General features: G+C 39.9%; 3 protein-coding genes across 4 annotated transcripts in view; 1 reads left to right on the forward strand and 2 right to left on the reverse strand.

Annotated features, from left to right (window-relative positions):
- LOC134820545 (pinopsin-like) overlaps positions 1–7,221 on the forward strand; it is a 102,527-nt gene extending 95,306 nt beyond the window's left edge. The window contains exons 10-15 of one of the 2 annotated variants that reach the window (XM_063830978.1): positions 3,789–3,966; positions 4,107–4,252; positions 4,426–4,531; positions 4,700–4,812; positions 5,033–5,134; positions 5,880–7,221. In XM_063830978.1, the coding sequence (XP_063687048.1) occupies positions 3,789–3,966; positions 4,107–4,252; positions 4,426–4,531; positions 4,700–4,812; positions 5,033–5,134; positions 5,880–5,972 (738 nt within the window). In that variant the 3' untranslated portion in view covers positions 5,973–7,221. The remainder of the gene's footprint in view (positions 1–3,788; positions 3,967–4,106; positions 4,253–4,425; positions 4,532–4,699; positions 4,813–5,032; positions 5,135–5,879) is intronic. The other variant, XM_063830979.1, reaches the window with a different exon arrangement.
- A 30-nt stretch (positions 7,222–7,251) lies between these two features.
- On the reverse strand, positions 7,252–8,873 carry LOC134820546 (cell death-inducing p53-target protein 1 homolog). Its single transcript, XM_063830980.1, has 4 exons — positions 8,736–8,873; positions 8,439–8,544; positions 8,008–8,193; positions 7,252–7,721 (listed from the first exon to the last, which is right to left on the reverse strand). Exons 1-4 carry the CDS (start codon positions 8,829–8,831, stop codon positions 7,570–7,572), a joined length of 540 nt encoding a protein of 179 aa, XP_063687050.1. The 5' UTR covers positions 8,832–8,873; the 3' UTR covers positions 7,252–7,569.
- A 39-nt stretch (positions 8,874–8,912) lies between these two features.
- Positions 8,913–13,394, reverse strand: LOC134820547 (cell death-inducing p53-target protein 1 homolog). Its single transcript, XM_063830981.1, has 4 exons — positions 13,256–13,394; positions 12,993–13,098; positions 12,642–12,812; positions 8,913–9,374 (listed from the first exon to the last, which is right to left on the reverse strand). The coding sequence occupies exons 1-4, from the start codon at positions 13,340–13,342 to the stop codon at positions 9,223–9,225; spliced, it is 516 nt and encodes a 171-aa protein (XP_063687051.1). The 5' UTR covers positions 13,343–13,394; the 3' UTR covers positions 8,913–9,222.
- Positions 13,395–14,041: the final 647 nt, after the last annotated feature.

The following is a 14,041-nucleotide window of genomic DNA, read 5'->3' on the forward strand; positions in this document are numbered from 1 at the left end:
TTAAAGTTGATGCCGTGGTGTCAGTAAAATGGCACAGATAAATATATATATATCGTCTCGCTTTATATATAGTAAGATGAGCATAGCTCACTTTTTGCTTACAATTTCTTGAATTACAGATAAAAATTAAGTTCTACGACAATTGAATTGAATCACAAGTGTTTCCCTATTTAAAACATAATCATAATGTTCATACTTCATATTATGAAGTGAGCTGAGTAGAGCTTGTAGAATTGTAGTGAATGGAAATCTAGCGTCCGTCACAACAAAACAACGGGCGCAATTCTTGTAAATTTCGCCCTTCAAAAAATTGGGCGGCAAAATTTCGAAATTTTCCGGACAGAATTCAGACTTTGTCCGTCAAATAGTGAACTCGTATAGTTTGCAGTTGTGGTGGTGTATGGACATGTGAACGTACCTTATCGGACCTTATTTGGACGGACATTACATGAACGGACATAATTGTGAACGGACATTAATATGAACGCTCGAAGGCATTCAAAACCATAAAAAATCCGAATTTTTTTCAATTTTTTGACTTTTTTTAAATTTCAGCAAATGATTTTTTAATCCATTTTTCATACAGTAAGTAAGAAAAGCAGTCATTATGATTAAGCAGTAAAAATGTTAAAATATGTGTACATGATCAGTGTCTAATATCGGGTGGGCGACAATTGACCCCCCGACAATTGACCCCCCGACAATATAATTTATTACAATTAACCCTGACCCTGACCCTGACCCTGACCCTGACCCTGACCCTGACCCTGACCCTGACCCTGACCCTGACCCTGACCCTGACCCTGACCCTGACCCTGACCCTGACCCTGACCCTGACCCTGACCCTGACCCTGACCCTGACCCTGACCCTGACCCTGACCCTGACCCTAATCCTGACCCTAACCCTAACCCTGACCCAGGATCCTGACCAAGGACCCTGACCCTAACCCGATCGATTGACCCCAGTTTAATTACATGGGGGGTCAATTGTCGGGGGGTCAATTGTCGTACTAAACCCTAGATTTCGCGACAATTGACCCCAGTGTAATTACAATTTACATATGGGTCAATTGTCGGGGGGTCAATTGTCGGGGGGTCAATTGTCGCGGTACCCTAATATCACATATCATCTTCATTAAATGGGTTTTCGTGCATGAAATAGTCCATGCTTAAACAAGCATCAGTGATTTCTAGCTTTATGGAAATCTTTTTTTATCAAACTACCCCGGTCCTGCATTTCATTGTTAACTTTTACAAGCCATTCGGCGTGAAGTGGTTTTATCTTAGACAACTTTAGGTTAACCTTAACATCACGTAGAGCTTTCCTAGCACTGTTTCATTACCTCCCCTCAGTAATATGAACTATAACAACGTCGGACAATGTCCTTGGCAACACGATTTACCGTAATATCTAGAGGCTGGAACAAGTTTGTCATTTTGGCGGGGACTAACTCATGAACTATGTTGTTGAGTGCCATAATTTTGTTGACTTTTTCCCGCCAAGTGACCCTTGAAAACATCATATACTAGTAGAGTTTTCTGTGCCTCCGGCAGACCAAGGAGAACCTATCCGTCGTTAACTTACGGCACAATAAAGTTCTCAAAGTTGTCATATTCTGGACAAAAAGTTCGAAATGGAAAAATTTTTGAAAAAATTTCAACGGACTTTAACTTGGACGGACATTAATTGAACGGACTTTATTTGAACGGACATTAAGATGAACGCTAGGGCCTCCAGCGTTCAAGTAATGTCCGTCCAAATAAGGTCCGATAAGGTAACCTCCCTCACCCCAGTGTCCTCCCCAACTGTTTTAATAGCGAAGGATTCAGCGTTGTATCCAACCATGGTGACAGCGTGATTTGGCCATCCCTTGCAGGTCGTGTCCTTCACTCTAGTACTGCTTCATCTTGCTAGTCACCTCCCAGTTCTTGAGTAGTAACTTGCATTTGAGGTGGTGCTGCTCGTTCAGGGGTTAATTGTGTTCGTCGAGTAGACATTCTCAGCATGATTTGGGAAATATTAAGCTTTAAGAAGTTTCTAAAACTCTTAACTGTAATGGAATATATGAAGAAGTTAGCCATTATGTTGAGGTACTGCACTAAAATAACTGGTCGCCACACTCCAGTGCCATGCTCTGCTCCGAGGAGACTGGTTATAAATGCAACAATGAACGGCAGAGTGGAAAGTAGCAAGACTCCCACTGTTAGCAGCACTGTTATCACCCCCTCCCACCGTAATGTTCGTCCGTGCTGCGAGCTAGCCTTTTTGGCGACAACCAGAATAGCAATTGATGTGACCGTGATAGCTACGTAGGAGAGGAGAGTAACGACAGGTAATGTTATCAGAAGATACCATGTGTACCATGATGGAAGATTTGGTGAGTTGAAACCATAGTTACAAACATAGTCTTCATAACTAAAGTAAACAGCATTTCTTAAATAGATTATCTTCACCGTAAGCGCTGGAGAGTAAACACCCACCGCTAGAAGCCATACTGCAGTACAGATTTTATGTCCGAACTGTGAGGACCAGATTCTGGATTTCAAGGGGTATTTCAAGATTATCAGCTTAAGGGTTGTCAGAGTGCAAGTTTGGAACATGGTCGCCTGTGCACATATCCAGCTCATATTTTCTGAAACTTCACAAAGTAGTTCTCCTACCACCCAGCGGTCTGTGATGAATGCCAAAGTGATTGGGAATACTTTGAAAACAGTTTGTAAAAGGTCGCAGATAGCCATGTGCTGCATCACCGCTATGATAACCTTCTGAAGTTTGATGGCATTGTATCTTATAGTCGCTACTAGAATGATGCCGTCCCCAATTAGGGACGCCATAAGAGTAATAAAGCTCCATAAGATGAAGATACATCGCTCCCGGTCATCTGTTATTACGTAAAGTGTCTTGTTCAAGTCTGTTCGCATTTTATACGGAACTAGAATACATAACTGAAATGATTGTTGTAACAGAATTGAAGCTAGTCATAATTTGTGACAGTAAGTTTTTACAAATTCAAAAAAATGTTCGTCAGAACCGAAAATATATATTTTTTAAATCGTACTACTAGTTTCGGAATAGCCTGTAGCGAAAAAATTAAAAAAATGAAAAGGTAATTACTGAAAACATAATTCATTAATACACGGTATTCTAAAACGAGCTAAACATTTCCCGGTGTTGGTACTTATCTCCTATTCAGTAATCCTAAGCCACTCTGGTCTCTGTGCCAGGGCACTTTACTAGTATACTAGCTGCAGGGGGTTAGTCCTACGAGCCAAGGAGTGTATACCACCAGCCATCCGCAGCTTGGTGTCTGCATCTGTGGTTAAAGTAATTAACGTTAACGCAATATTGCGGGGACTGGTGACAGATAATGACGAAAGATGACAAAGCATATCCAAATTTCGGTCCACCTTCAAGAATTCTAAAATAAGCAGAAGTCAGGAAAATTTTCGTTGTTATCCATTAATAGACGATGTTAAAGAGCGAGTCCACTTAAATGAACATTCAACTATTGGGATTGGAAAACCATTGTTTGACATGATATTCATATTGATAGAAACAAACAAATTTTCAAATTGTACAAGCTTTGCTTTTTGACATGTACTATGTTTCAGCAAATGAAAACGAAACCATTTGATTTAACGTCAAATTTTGGACAAGTAGGTCACTACCGCTCATAAAACTTTCTCCTTCAAATAGTGAACTCGTATAGTTTGCAGTTGTGGTGATTTCGGGATATGTGAACGTAACCTCCGTCACCCATCCTTGTGTTTAACAACTTCTCTTTCAGATTGCCTTTGTGTTGTGCTCCCTACCTACAACCGTGATTTTAGTGATATTACTGTTCACCGAGGGGCACCAACTGTCAGCTCTGACCCCCTTCCACTACAACATAATACACTGGGTCCTGTTACTAGATTCCTGTGTCAACCCTATGATATGCGCTTTTCTCAGTAAAAAGTTCAGAGGTTTGGGTCCACTTTCTTATTTAAACGACCGCTGGTGGAGCTTTGAATTAATTTTACTTCACGTTGGAAAACACTTCAATTTAGCTTGAATGACTGCAACCTCTACTTCATCAGAACACCTCACAATCCCTCTTTTCCAGGAGCGTGTAAGCAACTGTTAGCAGCAATCAGTAAGAGCACAGCGGAGACGATAAGACACACCTTCACTGCGGAGGGTGGTCTGGTACACAGGATCAGACACAGTGTGGCTGATTACCTGACCCGGTGTGCTCACAGCATCAGAAAGGTTAGTACCACTAACATTTAGGAACATGTTAATTAAGGCTTATTATTAGGACCGTGAACCGACTATTTGATTGTTTTATCGCAATTTAACGAAGACATGCGGCATACCATCAAAATGTTGGCATTTAGCATCAAATGCTTACCATCAGGTGATAGGAAAATTATAAATTCCAGGATGTGAAAGCAATGAAAAAAGCTGTGACTAGTACAATGTGTCCTAAAATATTCCGATCTGAGTCGGAAAACTTCGTCATCAAAGTCACCATCAACAACAGATCAGGTGAGCTTAAAGTCTTGATAATTTATTTTTGATAGATTCTGTTGTAATGACGTCTAGCTTACGGAGTCGGCTGAAAGTTTCAATAATCGTGCGAGCGTCTCAGAAATTTACCTCTATCTACTATTTTTTCCGAATTTCAAAAATGAATATTCATGGGATTCCAATAAGATTTTTCAGGGCTGTCGATGGACCCTTTACTGTCAGCTACCCCACAAGATCGCTGTATTACTCAGCTGACTTCCATCGCTTCTAGTAAAGATACCGACTCCGTCAAACGACAGGTAAGAGGCGACCACAGGACAATCCTTTGATAAAAGTTATACCTGTAATTTAAGAATTGTCCTATTTTAAGAAGTACTTTGTTACTTTATTACTTATCTTCTTCGCAATTGAACATGTTCTCATGTCCTAGTAATCTATCTTTATCAAGCTAGGCTGTAGAATATTTCCATCTAAAATCATATCTTGATTTTACTAGTTTTAAATCCTTGCTTCTTTCAGAGCTCCACAGACTCTAGAAGAACAAGTCTAGAAGGGTTCCAAGCTGGTGCTGCTAGTAGGAGAACAAGCGGGGACAGGAACCCTGCCGGCATTTTAAAAGATGTGAGTTGCTTTATAATACTGTATTTTTATCGGTACGACAGTACTCTGATTGTGTGTACTCATTATTGCTCATCCCTTGAAGTTTAACGCACGTCATGATATCTTAAAATTTGAAGGTAATGAATTTTGAAAGACTGAAACTTCAAAGAACAGAGTTCTTTGATGGATACATAAGAATTATGGCATAAGTGGTTTGTGATGTGTAGAGTGCTCTAACTTTGACAATCAAAGCGAGCTTTTCTGTAAAAATAGATATCAGGAGTAACGGTTGAAAGTTTCAGAATTGATGTTTATCATCGGTGCCAAGCGGCCAAGCTAAGTTTCATCAAGCTGAGCGATTCTCATGTACTTCATGATTAGTTCATATTGCACAGCTAACAGCTTAGCTTGAGACTGACACTCAACATCAAAATTGTGAAACTTTTAGGTTTCCGTAACTCCAATTTCACTTGTAGAAAACTTAGAACACACAACTTTAACCCATTGGAACTCTTAGTTTCCTTATTATTCTGAAAACTTCGGTCTTCGCGTCGATTTAAGTTTTCTCCCACCCTGAAATGTAACAAGTCTCTCTCTTGAAATATAAGTTTTCCTCGTCATACAATTCCTGCTAGGTTCACACCCCCTCCCCTCTAGGCCTGTCAATATAAAGTTAATTTTAACAGCAAACTAATTTGCAGAATCATTAGTCACCCCACCCTTTAATCGTCAATATTAGCTAAATAACATGCTCGTTATATTTCAGGTCATTATAGAGGAAGTGGAACCTATCTTAATCTGGTGCACGTGCGGCATGAACCGTTGTAGATGTATGGGGATACCGGCAACTCCTGTATAGAGTCAATAGAAGCGATTAGTGGTCTCTGATGTGGAAATAGGAGTGCAGGAAATTCTAGAATATTAAATATTTAGTCTCCTATACTTAACGAGATGAACTCCGATATGAACGATATAATGAACAGTGAAAACTACTGCTAAGTCAGTTAGGAAAACTTATGGTTTATAACTTGAGAATGTGATTGCTTAATGTTTATCGGATGGAAAATTATGGAACTAATAGGACGTGTTATGTATTTGTGCTGGCAGCTAATCAAAAGATGAACTGAAAAAAGAAAGAATTCTTAGAAGGAATATCCCAAGTTATACTCTAATGTAAATCTAACATGGAAAGCAGATTGGATTTAAAATTTGTATGTAAAATGTAAATGCTGTTTTGTGTTTACTTTTTGACAGGAGAATAATATTAACAATTTAAATTTCATTTTGTTGAAAATTCAGTTGAAAATCTTCCAAATTTCCTTTTTGGATTAATACTTGGTTGGTTTTCTGCCCTTTTCTGACGATTAATTATCTTAATTGTGGTAAGAAAGATATAATAGACGATTTAGTGAGGCCGATTCTCACTGGCGAATGGTCACTGTAATTGATGCAGCATATGATTTAAGAACTTGGAAAATAGCCTTTTATCTGTTCAATCACTTAATTAGATGTTCTGATCCGGAATCTAGCTTTTTGATGATCACTAATTATTAGTAATTGCACTAAATTAGTAATTGCACATAATAGATATTTGAAATGTAATATATACATTTTATAACGTTTAAATCTTTAAAAATCTTTATTTAACCTCAGTTTGAAAACAAAATCTACTGATGGTTTTTTACAGGTACTTATCAAAAGTAAGTAAGAATTACCATCGTTCAAGATGGTTTTTATGTTTGTATGTTTTGTTTACATATAAAACTGGGAAAACTCTTCTCAAATTAGAAGAGACGCTTTAAAATCAAATTTTGATGATGACAATCTAACTTATTGAACTTAAAATAAGTTAAATTATTATTTGTATTAGGGTAGCTAAATGTTTTTTGTTAATATAATCGCTTGGGCTGCGATATTAGGAGTTGAATTTGCTGATTGGGCTAAATGCGTGTCCTGATTTCCGCATGGTTGATTATTTATTGCATAACTGTAATTGGAATGGTCGAATGTAATTGAAGTTGTTCAATGGGTCGACTCAATATTCAGATGTGAGTGTATTGGTCAAGCGTTCGAATCGAACTGCTTACTAGTTGTTTTTAACTTTAAGGAAAACAATTCCTGTTGTTTTTTATTCTAATAGTAATTGTCCAGCAATAAAATCTAAAGATATTTCACATAAGTTATCTATTTAAAAAAATTCTCTATTAAAAACCATCATTCATCAGTCAGTACTATCGTTTGTTTGAAATTAAAATAAATAATTAAATAAAAATAATTCAGAAAATATATTTAAAGATAAAAACTGTTTTTATTAACCTTTACAAAAATTTCATTCAAACTAACAAATAAAAAGAGTTCCCATACTATCACATCACACTATTAAAACGCTATATAACCCAGCACTATCCTTCACTGTCCACTGTGTCCAGTACTCTACACTTGAACACACAAAACTTTCAAAGTCTATTCCAAGTATGAATGTGCACGTGACAGTGTGGACACTTGTGAACCACATCCTTGCAAGAGTCAGCAAAGAAGGGTATGATACAGCACATGAACCAGCCTCCGACCAGCAGTATAATACCCACTATCAGCCATGTGAACGTACCTGAGGGTCAGAAATAGTTCCAGATTATACTTTTCAGAAGAACAGCACAAATACCATTTACATATTGTATCAGGGTCATTCATCAGTTCGTCGACGACAATTCCGTGACTGTACTGCAAGATTACTGTGACTGTACAGCGACTGTACTGCGACTGTACTGCGACTGTACTGCGACTGTACAGCGACTGTACTGCGACTGTACTGCGACTGTACTGCGACTGTACTGCAGCAGAATTGTAATCATGATCACTAAGATATTCCTATTCTTAAAGCATTCATAGTAAACCTGTAATAAACTCGATCTGAGTTAGTATAGTGTTTTGGCAGGTAAGACAGAATGTATGGGTGGGATGCTTGCTCCAAACTATACTCTGTGCCGGTATTACTACAGTATTAGTAATAGTAGGGGTCTGGTGAACAACTTCAGGGTGCGGTACTCCCACCAGGGGCGTCTTTTCTTGGCTTTCATACTCTGAACAGTGTTAAAGCTTTATTATTTATGGTTTACACTAATTTCAGACTGTTCCAGTTTTAATAAACAACCAATATAATCGGTATAATTGCATGTGAATTCGGGAGTGTTCAAGAAGTTATGGCGCGTAACAATTCTAAGCACCTGCCAGGGTAAATTCTTAACAATTCTAGGTACCTGCCTGGGTAAATTCTTGGCAATTGTAGGTAACTACCTAGGTTTTTTGTTTGTTGTTTGTTTACTACCTGGGTTGATGGGGTACTGATTTACAGGGTAGCCAGCTTGAGCCGGGTATGTGGCAGACTGATCAGTACCGTACCCAGTTGGCTGACTCACTTGTGGATATAACTCCTGAAGCATGCAAAGTGCGTCAGATTCAAACAGAAGTTGCAACTTTTTGTATTTGGAGAGTTAATAATCATTGATATAATCAACGATTATTAATACTGGTTGACCGTTGGCTACATCAACATGTATGTAACAGTTATCATGAACTTTAAACTAAAATATTTGCCCAGCAGTGAAGAAAATGAAAGTTGTACCTCCGAAGGTGGAGCAGCTGGAGCTGTTCCAGCCTGGTCATGGTACGGTCCCTCGTAGGGTGGTGGTGGAGTTGATCTTTGTTGCTGATCAGCCATACTTTTGTAGACTGTTAAGCGTTCAAATCGAACTGCCTACGACATACTAGTTGTTTTTAACTTTAAGGAAAACGAATCATGTTGTTTGTTATTCTAATTTTGCAACAATTAAATCTAAAGAAATCTCACATTGATTGTTTTTGTCAAAAAACTAACATTCATCGGTTAAAAACTAGCATTTGTCAACTAAACTATCATTTGTCCATCAGTGCTATCGTTTGTTTGAAAATCAGAACACATACAATTCAAATCAGGAAATATATTGAAAGCTATTAAATTTTTTTATTAAACTTTAAAGTTCAGTTAAATTAAGTATTAACAAAAGATGTTCCATACAATCACATCACACTATTAAAACGCTAGATCACTCAGTACAATCCACTTGTACAAATCAAAGTCTGTTCCACGTGTGGATGTGCATGTGGCAATGTGGGCACTTGTGTTCAACGTCCTTACAAGAGTCAGCAAAGAAGGGTATGATACAGCACATGAACCAGCCTCCAATCAAGATTATTATACCACCTATTAGCCATGTGAACGTACCTGAGGGTCAGAAATATTGCTCGATTATACTTGTTTAGTAGAACAGCGGTTCCATAAGTTAGCATTATTTTCTACACTTATCAAAACCAGTAATAAGTTATTAATCAAGATATTCGTATTACAGGATAAGGTCCCTTCCAGCCATTGTCACCTGCCACCTAATTTGGCAGGTTTTACAGTAAGGCTGATAATCAATTTAAAGCCTTAATATGATTCCCGTAAAATTAACCGCAATCCTGCCTATTTATTTTATACGCGCAGAGATGTATCTCACGTGATTATTAAATTGAGTTGTTGATTATTAGAAAAGCCTGCAAAATTAAGACAAAACCTGCCTAACCTTTCCCCTACCCACAGCAGGTTTGCTCTATTTAGGCAAGTTTTCCGTTAAATATAAAGTCGAATGCTGCAGATTTAATGCAGATCCTGCGTAAGCTTAAATAATTCGAATCAACTTGTTGCGTGATTAAACCTATATTGGCAGGTATTTGGATAATTTGAGTGTACAATGTGGAATACTGTAATGATCGTATAACTGTAAGGAATAGGACTGAGACTTGGGTTCCGGTTGTGCAACTACAGAATACTACATTGTACATGGTTCTATAGTTTATACGTCATGTAGTCACTAGTCAGTGGCGAAACGACCGCCCCGGCTACCCCTGCTATGCGGGAGGGGGGCGGCCTCTTAGGTACGTTTCGCCGCTGCATATTAGTCCACTGTTACCAACACGGGGGTCTATGATAAGTTTGAGTATAAAAGTATAAAAACCGATTATTATTGGAAAATAACTGTTTGCTTAACTTAAGTTCTTATATTGCCATTTTAGATTAGATTGCTATGTTCTTATGTAGTGAGGACAGCACTTTTTCAGTTGCAGTGCAACTACCAGTACAGCTGTTCAGTGTAAGATTGTAGCAGCTGAACATAACCTAAAAATACACATGTTTTATCGTTTTACTACCTACTTTATTACATTTAGTGAATGCAGCTGCAGGTATTTTTAGATTATGTGATATTTGATCGGAAATTGGTGCATATTTTCGAATTCAATAAATCGATGATAACTGGTGTTGTCAGTGCATCTTTTTTACACAGAGGTGTATCTAATCTTCATACATCATATTGATTGATACTTTGCACCAACATCGTTTTTCAATTCAGAGGAATAACGGTTCTTTTGCGATAGTCAAAACGCGACAACTAGCGCTGGATGGCGACAACTAGCGCTATCCAGCGCTAGTTGTCGCCATCCAGCGCTAGTTGTCGCTATCCAGCGCTGGATAACGCTGGCCAGCGCAAAATATATATGTTCGATAATTGTCGCTATCCAGCGCCAGTTGTCGCCATCCAGCGCTAGTTGTCGCCATCCAGCGCTAGTTGTCGCTATCCAGCGCTAGTTGTCGCTGGCTATGCGACACTGTCGCACGCGATAGTTTGCGATGGCCAGCGCAACTGGCCATCGCAGAAAACAGTTCGATAACTAGCGCTGGATAGCGACAACTAGCGCTAGATAGCGACAACTAGCGCTGGCCAGCGCTAAGCGATAGCCATCGATATCCAGCGCAAAATTTTTGCGCTATTACTCGTCAGCTAGCGCTGGCCAGCGCTGGCCAGCGCTAGCCAGCGCTAACCATCGCTAGCCAGCGCTAACCAGCGCTAGCCAGCGCTAGCCAGCGCTGGCCAGCGCTAGCTGACGAGTAATATCGCAATTATATTGCGCTGGCCAGCGCTGGCTGACGAGTAATACTAATATCGAGCGTGCTAAATCACTCTACAGTCGATCTTCGAGATTGTTCTGAAAGGGCCCCCGATGGTTGTAACCAACTTCAATCGATGTATTTTCGGACGCTAATTCCGAATCAACCCGCATGGGCCCATGACATATGGTTAAAATGCTCTCCTGACGAGATATTGGCGAAAAACTGTACATGTATCGATCACGTGATATGACCGTATAAGGAAGTTAGTCTAATTTCTCGTTATTATTAGGGTTTCAGCATATGTTTTTGTTAAGGATTGGGTTAGGGTTAGGGTTGGGATCAGATTAGAGGGTTAAGGTTTCGAAAAGTCGTTCAGAACCAGCTAGAGTCAGAGAATGGGTTAAAAAAGTCACGTGACAGTCGAGTGTAAAGTGATTAATCATCATCCGACTAATATCGCAAGTATATGATTTTGATACATTGCGCTGGCTAGCGCTGGCCAGCGCTGGCTAGCGCTGGTTAGCGACAACTAGCGCTGGCTAGCGTTGGCTAGCGCTGGCTAGCGCTGGCTAGCGCTGGCTAGCGATGGTTAGCGCTGGCTAGCGCTGGCTAGCGCTGGCCAGCGCTGGCCAGCGCTAGCTGACGAGTAATAGCGCAAAAATTTTGCGCTAGATATCGATGGCCAGCGCTGGCCAGCGCTAGTTGTCGCTATCCAGCGCTAGTTGTCGCTATCCAGCGCTAGTTGTCGCTGGCTATGCGACACTGTCGCACGCGATAGTTTGCGATAGTGTCGCATAGCCAGCGACAACTAGCGCTGGATAGCGACAACTAGCGCTGGATGGCGACAACTAGCGCTGGATAGCGACAACTAGCGCTGGATGGCGACAACTAGCGCTGGATGGCGACAACTAGCGCTGGATAGCGACAATTATCGAACATATATATTTTGCGCTGGCCAGCGTTATCCAGCGCTGGATAGCGACAACTAGCGCTGGATGGCGACAACTAGCGCTGGATAGCGCTAGTTGTCGCCATCCAGCGCTAGTTGTCGCGTTTTGACTATCGCAAAAGAACCGGAATAACTGTTACGAAAGGCATTTATTTCCATAGAGTTTTACGGTCAATCCCAGCTTTTCTCATGGCCAAGCCCAGTAAGTATATCGATTCATGACGATACTGGAGACTTCTGGGGTTTACAAGTTATCGTTATTTAATGCTATAATCATATTAGGGGGGAGGCACTAGGATCATTGCGGTCTGTTTAGACTGTAGAGAGAGTTCATACTTTCATACGACAATGTTATGCGTGTTTTCAAATATAATAGGCGGGTTTATACTTTTGCATTTCAACTGCGATAGTGAAGTCCCGGCCGTTATAGGCACGGGTTACACTAGTGGATTTAAATAATTTTATTTAGGCAGGAGTGATGATATCGCAGACTTCGCAATTAAGTAGGCATGATTATGGTTAAATTCGCAGTGGCACTGGATGGAAGGGGCCTTACATACTAAGAGGGTAGTCAATAATAAGATATTCATATTTCTAAGATCTTTATATTAAACCTGTAATATAGTTGATCTCCGTGAGGATGGTATTTTGACAGTTAATACAGACGGTCTGTATGGGGTGCCTACCCCAAACTATATTCTGTGCTGGTATTATTATTGTGTTCTGTTGAACTACTCCGTGGGGCGGTGGGCCCACCAAGGGCGTCTTCTCTTTGTTTCCATACCCTGAAAGGTAATAATCTTCATTATTTATGGTTTACACTTACCTCGGCCTGTTTCAGTTCCAATGAACAACCAATACAATCTGAATAATGTATAATATATGTATAACAATGTATAATAATATGTAATCGCATGTGATAATGTGCCTAATGTATAAAGCGCACAATAAATCAAGGTACCTACCAGGGCTGGCAGGGTACTGTTGAACTGGGTACTGTTGAGCAGGATATGAAACAGACTGATCAGTCCCGTATCCTGGAGCATACACTTGTGTTGGATACTCCTGAAGCTGGACAATGTGGTGCGTCAGATTCCAACAGAATTAGAGAGTTAATAATAATTATTAATACTGGCTGACCGTTGGCTACATGATAGTCATCATGAACTTTTAAAGAAGGATTTGCCCGGCAGTTATGCTGTTATGGATAAGAAACTGAAAATTGTACCTCAGGAGGTGGGGCTGTTCCAGCCTGGTACGGTCCGGCCGGGTACTCGTACGGAGGCGGGGGAGTTGTGCCTTGTTGATCAGCCATACCTGTCAGTCAGCTGACTTACACAGCATTTTAGGTACTTTTATATCATCCTGGGGTGGGAATTGTTAACTTTTAAGTTAAATTTAAATGACGATTATTATTGAACTTTGACACCGTGACAGCTGAGGTCCACTGTGCACTACTATACGGCGGTAATTAAACAATTTTCGAAAGCCTCGTAACTATAAATCTTAATCGTAGATCAGATATCTATGTTGCAAGACCTACAGCTGCACACTGATTGTAGTTTGTGCGTCACGAATACGTGCAGGTGTAATGGCCAGTGGGGTATATTCACGTACCACAAGCTGGACTTACACTTACAGCAAAGATAAAAGTGTGAGTAACCATCAAGAACAAAAGAAAACGAATGCTAGCTGCCTACCAGTACGGCGGATGTAATACGGACAGTGAACAAAAAGACACAATAGTAAATTTTGAGTACAAGTAAAACGTTAGTACAGTGAGCACATAAGTAAAAGAAAGACATATAAGGCAGTCTTACGCTTACTTAAATTGTCTTTATCTTTAAGTTTAATCTCTACGGTAGATAATTACGAATCATATAACATACAACGTTATATGCACGTAAATGGATGTGCAATTTGCAAATTTGATAAGGGATCTTTCACATATTACGTAATCATTTTTTGGAACATTTTTACCCCCCCCCCCCACCCCTCCGTAATCAGTTTTACA

The sequence above is a fragment of the Bolinopsis microptera genome, chromosome 9 (genome assembly GCF_026151205.1).
Source record: "Bolinopsis microptera isolate Bmic1 chromosome 9, MBARI_Bmic_1.0, whole genome shotgun sequence".
NCBI classification, from domain to species: domain Eukaryota; kingdom Metazoa; phylum Ctenophora; class Tentaculata; order Lobata; family Bolinopsidae; genus Bolinopsis; species Bolinopsis microptera.